Source organism: Rhinolophus sinicus, linkage group LG02, assembly GCF_036562045.2.
Source record: "Rhinolophus sinicus isolate RSC01 linkage group LG02, ASM3656204v1, whole genome shotgun sequence".
NCBI classification, from domain to species: domain Eukaryota; kingdom Metazoa; phylum Chordata; class Mammalia; order Chiroptera; family Rhinolophidae; genus Rhinolophus; species Rhinolophus sinicus.
In genome coordinates this window covers 35,849,452-35,862,674 of record NC_133752.1, presented here as the reverse complement: position 1 = coordinate 35,862,674, position 13,223 = coordinate 35,849,452, and the positions used below count along the sequence as shown (strand labels likewise).

Here is a 13,223-nt window from a genome sequence, read left to right as displayed (position 1 = left end):
GAGCATCATACCCTCTAGGTCCATCCAAGATTTCTTGTTTTACTCCAAGCCAATTCTAGTGCTCACTGCCTGAACATAGCAAAATATGTCTCCAGTAAACACATATGGAATGAACAAATGAGAAATAATAATAATAATACCTACCTAAATTTAATTTTAAGGGAAAATTACTGCTTTATTTAAAAAAGCTAGTTGGATAATCATGGATACCATTTTTAAATCAACTCTTATGATCAGTTTCATATATTGGTTGTTGATGTCTACAAGAGAGATATTATTCTCATTTGGCACGTCTGCAAATATTTTCTGAGAGAAGTGAAACAACTTCTCAAGGGGGTGGGCAATGATTATAATTCAGGTCTGTGTCCATCTTCTTTTACTAAAATAGATAGCATTTCCTTCCACTAAACTGTTCTGAAATGAACACTTATGTAATTTAGTCCTACTTTTGATAACTAGTTAAAATAGCTTTGAACACGGCAAAATTTGTATTTGGAAGATACAGTTAAAAATCTTTATAATAGCTGCTAGAGGATTAGAATACAAAGACAATCTAAACCTTTTGTTCACCTTGCTATTAATATCAGATCATAAGCTTTTTTGCTGATAGACTTAATTGATAATGAAAAATTTTTCAATTCATATTCTTTATTTGTGTTTTTATCAGGCTTCAAAAATGTATAACAATTTTAGAAGGACTTATCATATAAAAGAAAAAATAAGTATGACTTAAGGTGTGCCAGAATACTACATATATATATATATATATATATATATATATATATATATATATATATACATATACATATACATATATATACATATGTATGTACATATATATGTGTGTGTATATACATATATATATGTATATATACCAATTCAAAACTCTTATATTGAATCCTAAATAAATTTGTTGTTATTCTGAGGACAAAATTCTGCAAATCTTAAATATTTAATCAACACTGAGATATATACCTTTTTTTCTGAAATCAAGAGCTATTATTTTGAAGATAATACAGCATTTTCATATGGTATACCACTTTCAAATTTGGACTCAATTTTGTGGATATAAAAGCTTAATAGTGATTAGTGCTATGAATATTGCTAAAGTCATGGGTACTAATGAAAAGTGAAGATAATTATAATTATCCCTGGTTATTATTTATAGCCTTCATGGTACACATGTGTTTTGAGAAAGAGTCAAGCTCTGATCTATAGAGGAAGTGAGTAAAGTCAAATAGCAAATAAGTGTAATGCATTCTGTTAACATATTCTCAAACTTAGATGTTTAGTAAAGACCAAAACCTTAGTCAGGGTGGTTGGCAAATTAAAATGTTTGTTGACTTTAATTCTCTAGTATGAAACTAAAGTCTTATGAAATGCAAATGAATTTCTAAAGTACTAAACTTTAATCCACATTAATCCAAAGCTAAACTTTACTCAAACAATTAGCTTTTAAAATAGAAAGCTTAAACAATAAACACACAACTTTGCTAAATATTCTTATTTTGCAAAGAATATTATGTTTTCCGCTATATAGAGCTGTATATAGTTACATGCAGAACGTGATATAGGTCCGGGAGAAAAAATATATGCAGTCATTCCCATATATAATTCTTTATTGATTTGCTTAAAAATAATTTACAAAGAACACTTGAAGTTTTCCTTATCATTCTCAAGTACATGGCATTGACTGAGTCATTATATGTGAGATTATTTCTCCTTTGTCTAAACCGTGGTTTGTGATTAAGACTTTGTTATCTTGTGGATTCCTCTTGTATCTATCTGCCTACAAGAAATGATACAACCTAATTAAGTAGCATATAAGAAACATTATGATTAAGTTCCCAAATAAGTGGCATAGATAAATAGTGCCATTCACAAAAGAAATAATGAGGCTGGGATATCAGATACATTAATGTTTCCAAAGGATGTGATGCATAGCATTGGATGTGAGATTCTAAAAGGTGATACTGGAAAGTGGCATTAAATAAGATTGAAACGCTCAATTAGAAAGTTGTTTTCTTTTCAGCTTCTTTTCAGTTTATTTGATTATTTCAATGAGGAAGTTTTAAAATTTCAGTTTGATGTAATTATGTCATTAATACCTAACATGGGTTTATCTTGTATTTTTTTTCCCTTTTTTTCAGGGGAAAAGGGAGATACAGTGCATCACAAGCACAGATTATGCAGTCATTTCCCACATTCGGCAAAATCTCAGGGGTCAGCACATCTGGAGTGCAATAGACAAGCCTGGCTCTAGGAAAACCATCTTTGTGATCATAATATCTCCCCTGTCAGGTAAGTGTTTTATTTATTTATTTTTAAAACTAGGACAAGCAAGCCTTACACTCAGAGCCTTTGGCAAGTAATCGAGCTAAAATTTAATTTTATTTTGCTTACATCATAGTGATTTTATAGCTCCTATTTATGCCAATTGAAATTGAGTTTTCATTTATGATGGTTTCCTTTTCAAACAAATTTAAAAATAAAAAGTGCATCAACTTGAAGAAAATACTAAATAAAAAATAGTGCAGATGGTACACATATCTGGCAATACTCATTAAGTTATGGGAAATACTGAAGTAAAATCTTGTAGCAGTCCTTGATGGATGTGTAGAATTCAAATAAGCAATTGGGGGAAGGACAAGGGGAAGAGGAAATAAGGACCATACACATGAGGAAGGCAGGAAACACACACACACACACACACACACACACACACGAATAAATTTGTCATGGTGGGTAACAGCGAGAGAACAACCATGGTTAGAATCGAAGGTTTATACTCAGTCAGTTAGTCAATCTTTTGTGTTATCACACCTACTTGTCAATCATATGATACACCCAATTAAAAGCTGGTTGTTTTCTACTTCCTTTAGACACTTTATGTAAAATAATTGTGACATAAACAAATATGGTATAGTGAGTTTATGGGGTTTGAGACAAGAAAAACTGTGTTTGAATTTCATCTTTTTAATTTAACCTTGGCCAAGTTATTTTACCTTTCTGAACCTATTTCCTTATTTGTGAAACTGGTATTATCAACTTTGCCTGGCTTTTTCAAGGACTACTATTAATAAACTAACAGCTAAAATGTATTAATTGTTTTTTTAGACACTGTTTTAAGCTTTATGTGTTTTTATCTCTTTTAATCTTCACAAGAATCCTGTAAGGGTGTAACATTATTAAGCTTGTTTTACAGATGAGAAAACTGAGGAGTTAAATAGACTACCAAAGACCAAATAAATTGTTGTCCTATCATTTGAGCCTGAGCAATTTGACTTAAGCATCATTATTTATAACAAATAAGCTAAGTTCCTCTTGGCATGATTAGAATGTGCTTTTTTTTTATTTTAAGAAGGGTGTGTTGCCTTGCAAATCATAGGCTCGCACGTAAGCTACTCTCATGTTCAGCCAGTGATATATCTAAAATGTCTACTTGGTTATTGTACAATTGTCTATGTTTTTTGTATGAAAATAAACTCCATATTAAACTAAGATAAATTATGCAAAAGGAAATATATAATAAACTATTTATTATATGTAAATACAATTAACTCCTACTTAATAACCTATTGTAATAACTTGTAAGATTACTTATAAATGTTATTCATTTCTACTTAACAAGTTTTCCCCTCAGATTTCAAGTCCGTAATACTATATATGCTGTGGTAGCAGAAGCTCTGGCTTGGAAAAACCCTTAGAAGTATTTCTATTCAAGTACTTGCCTTAGTAGAGTTATGTATGGCATTTTGCCCATCTCCATTTGCCTTCTACCTAAAATCTTATTCCACATGTTTTCCTCTGCCAAGTCAGAATTCACCAAAGGAAGAAAGAGCAATAATCTCTTCTTCGCCAATCTGTCAGGCGTGGTACACCATGACTGCTTTCAAATCTGGTTATAGAAAACTGAATGACTAAGTTCCCAGCAAGGAAAGCATATTTTTTCTTTCTTCTTTCCATCTTCTTTTTCCTTTTCTTTTCTCAGAAACCATCAGGATGTGCACAGGAAATGAAAGAAGAGTCAGAGAGGATGCCACATTTTTAAGACATTAACAGAAATAGGGAATTCAGGAAGAGGAGAAGATTTGTATCAGGTTGGTGCAAAAGTAATTGCAGATTTTAAGGTTAAAAATAATTGCAAAAAATGCGATTACTTTTGCACCAACCTAATAGTTTTATGACAGAGTTTTATACCCAGTCTTTGCACAGTGTATATCCTGGAGGGCGGGGACTCTTGTAATTGACATTTCCTTTCAATCACCCCTTCAGTGCCCAGCAAGGTAGCCCTGCACATAAACAACGACAAATGCACGGATGATGAAATCTAGGTGTAGCAAGGTAAATTCAGGATCTGATCTGGAGTGGGTAAAATGGTGACCTGCTTCCGTCCATGAAAAGATATGTGTACCTGGAATTTGTGACTGTGACCTTAGTAGAAAAAGGGTCTTTGCAGATGAAATTAAGGATCTTGAAATGAGATCTTTCTAGATTAGGGTGGGCCCTAAATACAATGACACGTGTCTTTATGTGAGAAAAGACACAGACAAAATAGGAGACACAGAGGAGAAGGCCATGTGAAGATGGAGGCAAAGACTAGAGCCAAACCTAGGAATGCAGAGGATTGCATTCTGTGTGGCATGCTGGGCACAGAGATGCTCTCTCCCAAGGTTTTTTAGTGACTAAATCAATGTATTAGTTCATTCAAAGGGCCCTTGTTTCATTAATTATACAGTTAGAGCACTGAATTAATGAGGATTTCTACCATAAAACTTCTAGGATTCTAGCAATGTGTCTTCTGTAGGCAGAATGAAAGAGTAAAACAGGAGAAATGCTAAGAGTTTTAAGACAATGGGAAAAGATTAGAGAGCAATGCTTTGAGGCTATGCTTTCTTTTGACCTACATTCCACCTTTCTGGGGAATAAAGCAGCAAATCTCATTAACTCTTCTCTACTCTAAATCAAACCTGCACTTGAGATGATGTACCCACAATGCCTTTATCTGATAATCACTATTCAAGGACCCATTGCCCATATGTTTAAGAGGAAGATGAATCTTCAGCTGTTCAAACTCCCCCAATCAGTAGGATGTTTTATTCTCTTTCTGTCTGTCTAATTCTCTGACTAATTCTGAATGTTTGTGTGTATGAGGAGTGGAGATGGAAAGGGAACATTGATCTTCTAACCAGGAATCTGGGCAGGCTCCTGGTTTCATCATGCACAAATGGAAAGGTTGAGTCCATGCTAAGTAGGAAGCACCTTGAGGAATGAGAAGCAGGTGGGGAGGAATGAGTTTTGTACCGAAAAAAATCTAAAGGGCTTAGTATAGAACTGGTTAATCAAGTGACAAATGCAAAGGGCAGCAGTAAATATACTTATTTCATTATCTTGCTTTCCAGGGTGTTTCATTTTTTCAAGAAATAGCTTTGTGGTTGTATTTTTTTTTTTTTAAAGCTGCTTGGAAGAAAGCCACTTCTGTGTTTAGAAGCTGAATAAATACAGTATTTCCCAGAACTGAGATACAGAGGGCATTTTACTGCGTGAATCAAAGTAAAATTAGAAGTCGTAAGTGGCTCATGAGGCTGACCACACTTCTGTATAATTGCTAATTTTAATAAACTATGATCTCTGAATGACATTTTCCTCATCAGTCACTGAATGGGTATTAGTGCAGCATATAAATTATTTAAGTGTAATCTTCAGCTGCTACACATTTTGCAGATAAAATATTTACTTTTATTCTTGTTTGTATTCGGGGCAATCATATTATGAGATGAATGGGATTTTGGCTTGCTAAGGTCACCTTTCAGACATAAATTGCCTACAAAATAGATTCTACTTATGAGAAGCAAAAACACTGCCACAAGGAAATGTTCATCATATGAAGAAATGACCTAGCTCATCAAATTCATCTATGTGGCGACTGTCTCATGAAACAAAATTATTAGTTCACAATTATGATGTGAAATTAGACTCCTTCTAGATAATCTCCTTTTTGTTGTGCTTAAGATAATTACAATAAAAAGGAAGAATATTGATGTTTTTATGTGTTTTGAGACAAGAGTGGGGCCTTGGACATCCATGGTTCCCACTTGCCATCTCCTTCTATGTTAGAGGTCTCCCAAGAAGAAACTTGGAGACTGTGAGTCATTTGTAGTTGCTTCTTATTAAGGACAATGGCTATGCCAAAAATGCATCCTTTACTTATAATGAATGATATCTGGTAATGCTGTTATGGCAGATTATTAGACTTCTAGTAATGATGTTTTGACTAAAAGTACATATTACTTCATATCATGGAGGCCAGGATGTGGGAGGTGCTTGTTGTAAAGATATATGTGGACTAGAACTGGAAATTTGTCAGAAATTGGGGAGCTCTAGGTCCTGCTACCCTCTCTGTCTCTCATAAACAACTTTATCTTGATCATATGGTCTCTCCATTTCCAACGTACTCTTTCTCCATTCTTCTCTGTCAACTCTACTTAAAACATTTGCTTCATTATGTCATAGACATGCGTAGAAATCACCACGGCTTTCTCAGACTCTCTCACTCTACTAAAACCTTGCTGCTTCAGTTCCCACAGCTAATCACTTTTTAAATTCAGTTTTGTAGTTCAGATTACCCAGAAAGGAAATTTGATTGGCTGAGTTCAATATTTTCTTCTCTTCTGGTTTTAAACAATGTTTTATACAGAAATTTACAACTAGATTCACTCATTTTCAGTACACAACTTAAATAATTTTTAGTAAATTTATAGAGTTATGCAACCATCACTATAATTCAGTTTTTATCCAAATTATGTTTTCATCAATGCAAAAAACTCCCTTGAACCATTTTGAAGTTAATCCCCCTCCTACCTCCAGCTTTAGGCAAGCACTTATCTGCTTTCCATCCCTATAAAAATGCTCTTTCTGGATATTTTATATAAATGGAATCATACAATATGTCATGTTTTGTGAAAGCCTTTTTTTCACTGAGCATGATGCTTTTGAGGTTCATTGCGTGATAGCATATGTTGGTATTTTGTTTCTTAAATTGCTGAAAAGTATTCCATTGTATGGATAGCCTATGTTTTGAAATACTCCAAATCCATTCCAAATGGAAAATCCCATTGCAATGGGATTCCGTTTCATCAGTTAATGACCATTTGGATTGTTTCCAGTGTGATTATTATGAATAATGCTACTATTAATATTCATCATCTCAGTAACCCACAGTCTTGATTACTACAGCTTCAGAGTATGTTTTGCAATTGGCTTGTATAAATCCTCCTATTTCATTCCTCTTTTTCAAAAGTATTTTGGCTATTCCAGCTCTTTTTCATTTCTATGTATATTTTAGGATCAGCTTATCAATTAAAAAAAACAACAACAAACTATGATTCTTATAGGGATTGCACTGAATATATTCATCAATTATTTATCAACTTGGGAAAAACTGTCATCTTAAAATTTTGAATCTTCTAATCCATAAATATGGATTTAACTAATATCTCCCCATTTAATTAGATATTTAATTTCCCCACAGAAATTTTTTGTAGTTTAGTGTATAAATCTTACATTTCTATTGTTCAATTTATTCTTAAATGTTTTATTCTTTCAGATGAAATTGTAAATGACATTATTTCCTTCATTTTATTTTTGAATTATACATTTTTAATATATAGAAATGAAATACTCTTTATTAGTTCTCACAGTTTTTGTGGATACTTTGGATTTTCTACATAGATAATAATGTAGTCTGCTAAGAAAAAGTGTTTTATGTTTTTCTTTCCAATCTGGATGAATGGATCTATCTATCTAATATAGCTATCTATCTATCTATCTATCTATCTATCTATCTATCTATCTATCTATCTATCATCTATCTATCTATCTATCATCTATCACCTTTTTGTACTCTAGAATCATTGATTATAACTTGGAATAGAAGTGGTGATAATGGACATCTTTGCTGTGCTCCAGATCTTTAGAGAAAAGTATTAAATTTTTCACTAAGTATGATGTTTGCTGTATGTTTTTTATAGATGCCCTTTATCAATTTGAGAAAGTTTCGTTTTGTTTCTAGAGTTTCACTAAGAGTTTTAATTATGACTGGGTGTTAAATTTTGTCAAATGTTTTTTCTGAGCCTGCTAATTCTAATATGGTGTATTACATTACTTGATTTTGATATACCAAACCAACTTTGCATTTCTGGATAAATCCCACTTGTTCATGTTTGATATACTGTTTTATATGCTACTGAATTTGGTTTGCTAATATTTTATTAAGGATACTTGTACCTGTGTTTATGAAGAATTTGGCCTATAGTTTTCATTTACTTGATTTTTCTTTTCATTCTTTCCTAGCTTTGGTATTAGGGTAATAGTGGCCTTAGATCATTACTTATACAGTGTTTATTCCTCTTTACTTCCTAAAAAAGCTTGAGAAAAATTTCTGTCATTTCTTTTTAAAAAGTGTTTTATAGAATTCACTAGAGAAGCCAACATGGAAGTTTTCTTCATGGAACCATTTAAAATTTCTTATGCAATGTCTTTAAATGTTTTAGATCTTTTCAGACTTCCTATCTTCTTGAGTCAGTTCTAGTAATTTGTTTCCAAGAATTTTTCCATTTCATCAAAGTTGTCTAATTTGTTGACCAAGCTCACCTTTTTGTGCCAGGTGATATCATAGATTACTGCCCAGCCTTGAATTGATCTTCCTTGGCACCCACCCATTTGTGGCTATGGATCGATAGAGTATCACTGTGCAAAGCAAAGCTGCAAAGTGGTTGCACTGTTTAGGAGAGACTAGGAGAGAATACAGGTAGGGCATGGTTCTTCGATAACAGTGAGCTAGAAAACATTCTGAGTCTAATTCTATCCAACACACTAGTTTAGCATTTCAACACAAATTTGTATACTTACTCTTGTGTTGAAAACTCTGGGATATTGAAACAACATCTGAAAATGGAAGATTTGTCACTGTTTCTTTCGTGGTGATGAACTCATTCTTCGTGACACCATTGGATTTGGCTCCTAATTATGTAAAAAGAGCAGATTAAGGGTATAAGCAATCACTAGACAGTCTCATTAGTATTAATATTAATATCCAGTCACAAGTTGAAGATTAGTTACTAAAAGTCTTCTGATCAAGATTTAGAAATCCAGCATTTCGATGTCTACCTTTTGGTGATTCCATTAATTATATTAAAGGAAATGGGGGGGGATTAAACCCTGTTAAAGTTTGTCTCATTTGATCATAATAGAAACTTTATGAAGTAAGCAACAATTATGATCATAATTATACATATGAAACTCAGAAAAGTTAAATAATTTCCCCCACAGTCACATAACTTGCAACAGGAGAAAGCCAGGATCTGAATATAAGCCTTTCTGATGCAAAAGTTAATCACTCAGCTACCCTAGAAAGGTGTGGTAAGGAAATAATAGTAGTTGAAGATGGTAACATGGTTCCCGTGCTGTCTGGGAAACAACTTTCGAGTAGGTAGAATAGCCAGGAGGAGAGGGATAACAGGAAGTAAATAGATTTTTAATAATAGTTCATTTCTTCAGAAAAAAGGAAAATTTATTAAAAAAGAAAAGATATGCTGATCTTTCAAAAGTAACATTGGAATAAGATTACCCAAAACACCTATATTTGCACAAATATTATAAAAACAGAATGATTGATGCCCTTTAGTCTTTTCAAAATCTAGTATGGGGAACATTGTGTTAGTGGTAAAGAAAAGGCAGGCATACCACTTAGTAGTGTATGCCTAGTGAAGCTGGATATGACGTCGGCCTGGGGGAAGCAGTTTCTTAGATTCCTCTCACAAAATAAGCTGGACCCCTGAATTGCTGGTGCTTTCCATTCTGTGGCAATAAGCATCTATTGTGTAATGCAAATTCTTAGTGTAGTTGAGTAATTCATGCTAAATAAATTAATAGTTTGCAAGAAGACCTCATAGACAGTGGGTAAACATGACTTCAGGCATAAAGGCTTCAGGATTTGGCATGCAAACAGAAGTGAAATAAATTCAAATATAAGCTACAGCATTAACACTGTATATGAGAAAAATGAGTGGAACTGGGAATAAATTTCAGAAGCATCTCGAAGTATTAAATTGAGAGAGAAATACTTCAGGAAGCTTCTCAGTTTAATACTTTGAGATGCCTTGGATGTTTATACCCATATCCACTCATTCCTATTGTAGTAGGAAGGCAAAATTGATGTTTGTGATAGCATGGAAGTGGGGAGATCACCCAACATGGAGGAACTTAATATTTGATGATAGAGGAATTTATGGGGGTAAAAAGTTTGCTTCTCACTGGAATTCTAAAAACATATGCTTAGAAACCATCAGAACAGAAGAATCTCAGAAATCTTTGGGGAATTCTTCTACATTGGAAAACATGAAAAAGCTATGCCAATGGCTTAAAAATATCATAGAATAAGGCCAACTCAAGAGTCTTTGTGATAGAAAAAATAATATATAGCTACGAAAGATGTGGGGGGCTGTCAGATCAAAAAATACAAAGGGAGGAATATAACAATGGGATAGGTGGGTATGCGATGCCAAAAATTTTGCTTAGAAAATTGCCTATTATTAATGTGTAATATACTTCACAAATCAGAGTAGAATTAGAGCTCACACTCAATTCAGGACAGGCTGTCAATTACACAGTGCCAATTAGGCAATGGAAGGAATCTTGAATGTTTTAAAGGCAATCAAAATATTTTTAAATATCCATTGTGGACCTAAAATGAATGGAATAAAAGATGTGGAGACTAATGCTGACACAGCTGTAAATTCTCAAATTTTGCTAATATACTGAAATGTTTCAAATCCTCGTCTGAAGAGAGAAAAAATTGGGTGATTGACATTTATTAAGATGAGACTCATAGTCTTGTGTTAACATGTTGTTAGAAAAATTGTCTCAATTGCATTTTTGGATTCATGCATAGTAGATTCTGGATTCCTGCCCAAAAGTGACTGCCACCTCAGAGAAAAAAGGAAACACAACTTTAAAGCTGTTCTTCAAACTTAGATGGTTTGCTCTCTTTCAGTTTTTCTATCTGCCATTTCACCCCAGATTATACTATGTATCTGCTTTGATCTAGGTTCACATTGCACCATAAGTCTAGGAAATAATATAAGTATTAGGTTTGATGAACACTATTTTACTTGAGAAATACTTAAGTTGCAACATCAATATTAATTGGCTTACTTTTAGGATTTGTGTTTTTGAAATTCATGTCCTTTAGAATTGTGTTATGAGTAGAATGCATGAAAAAAATATAAGAAATTTTTAATCCATGTTTAAATTGGAATAGGGAAAATCTAACACTAGAGATACTTGACAGAGACACATCAATACCAGAGTGTAAGTGGCTGCAGCCATACCCTTAAGTGAGAACCATTGGCCAGGATGAGCAGAATGAGTGTGAAATAGGGGCTATTTTATAATTGTTTTGGGATTATTAATATGAGATTCATTTTGTATATTTTGGGAGATTAAATTTTTGGGAGGCAGCAATAAATGTGGATATTATTTATATTAGAGATTTAAGGTGTGTTCACAACAGATAGAGTAGAAAAGGATGGATTATGAAATTAAATTGTACAGGGAAGGGGACTAAGCAACTTTATTCTTCTGGAATTATGTGATTTGAATTACACTATTGTTTTATCTAATGCACATAACAAAAGCTTCTTGTGTAGTCAATTTGTCTTCAGAAATAAATATTGGATAAGTGACTTTTTGACTCAGTTAGCATTTACTAAAGCATATGAGATAGAGTACTAGTGTTCTGGTATATAATTTAGTTTTGTGTTTTAAAAAAGATGTTTTTATAATCAAGTTATTTGGAGCTGCATGGATTTTAAAGTCAAATAAATGTCTTTGTTTTAGGATTACTAAAATTAAAAAAAGAATGTTATTGTGCATTGTAAAACCCTAGGGGTAGTATTTTCTAAATCAATTTCTAAGGACCTCAATTTTCAGGGATCATTTTGTGGACTAGTATTCCATAGAATTCTGTCCCATGACAACGTGGTAGTCTGAGATAAACTTATTTAAATTAATGTCTTGATGCGTTTAACTGACTTCTGGAGTAATATTAAAGAGCCATTCATAGAGAGATTATAAGGAGCATAAATGTTTATACCAATTGTCCTAGGGAGATGTGTCAAAGCATTGGTGAAGACTGGAAAAGAAGCATCTTAAGGTTTTACTTAGATTCACTTGATCTCCTCTCTTGGAGTAAGAAACAGTACCCCAGACTAAATAAATTGAATTGCTAAGCTCTAAATAAATAAATAAATAAATAAATAAATAAATAAATAAATAAATAAATAAAGAGATGTGAAGTACTAAAGGCCAAACACCTGAAAAATTCAAGAAGAATTTAAGACTGCATCTCCTTTAGTCCTTTTGTCCTAAGGAAGAGAAACTCAAATAACTGAACCGGGTTATAATGGAGTTACAAAGATTTTTTAAGAAAACAAAATGTTGGTGATGGAGAAATACAGGTAAAGTAGAACTACAGCTTTCAGTGGGAGTCAAAAAAAGGAGTTTTAGTTCCATGTGAATTTTATATATTTTCTTCGTATTATTTCAATGGAGGGCTAAGGGAAGGGTTCCAGGCCCTTTGGAATTGTGTGCTTACTGTTGTCCTCCTTCTTGCAAGACCAGTTAGGACCTGGGTATAAGCTCAAGGAAAGTGAGTCAGAATCGACCACTGTAGAGCTCCCTGCAACTTAAGCCTTGCCTCACAGGGTGGTTAGGTGTCTCCTGATCTATCCATTATCTTACCAAGGTGAGTTGATATAGGAATTTGGGACTGATCCCAGGCAGGAATAGTTATACTTGTACTTAGAGAGGCTCTTTGCATATGTCCCCCGGAAATCAAATGGGTAGCGGGAGTTTGGTGACTTCAGAGGGATCTAGTAATTTGGGATTCTTTTCCAATCCTTCTGCTCTTTCTTAGAGACTGTATTAACAAGTAGATACTGACTTTTTACTTCCCTTAAAACCTATTTCAGCAGTGTTTCTCGGAGCCAGAGCAAATACTGGTAGGGGCTTCTCCTTTATTTTCTCATATTTAGTGGTCCTATTTACCCACAAGATCTTACATATCAGTGAATAATTAGCAGCAATGCTTATGGGGACTTGAAAAGCTTCTGGAACATTTGAGTTACCCTTTTTGAAAACTGTGGTTCACAACAATTACCAAT

General features: G+C 33.4%; 1 protein-coding gene and 1 pseudogene across 2 annotated transcripts in view; both read right to left on the bottom strand.

The window, feature by feature from the left end:
• EMCN (endomucin) overlaps positions 1–13,223 on the bottom strand; it is a 97,721-nt gene that overhangs the window by 30,395 nt on the left and 54,103 nt on the right. For both annotated transcript variants that reach the window (XM_019757679.2, XM_019757678.2), the window contains exon 4: positions 8,911–9,021. In XM_019757679.2, coding sequence (XP_019613238.2) covers positions 8,911–9,021 — 111 coding nt within the window. The remainder of the gene's footprint in view (positions 1–8,910; positions 9,022–13,223) is intronic.
• Positions 2,161–2,309, bottom strand: LOC141570315 (U1 spliceosomal RNA; annotated as a pseudogene).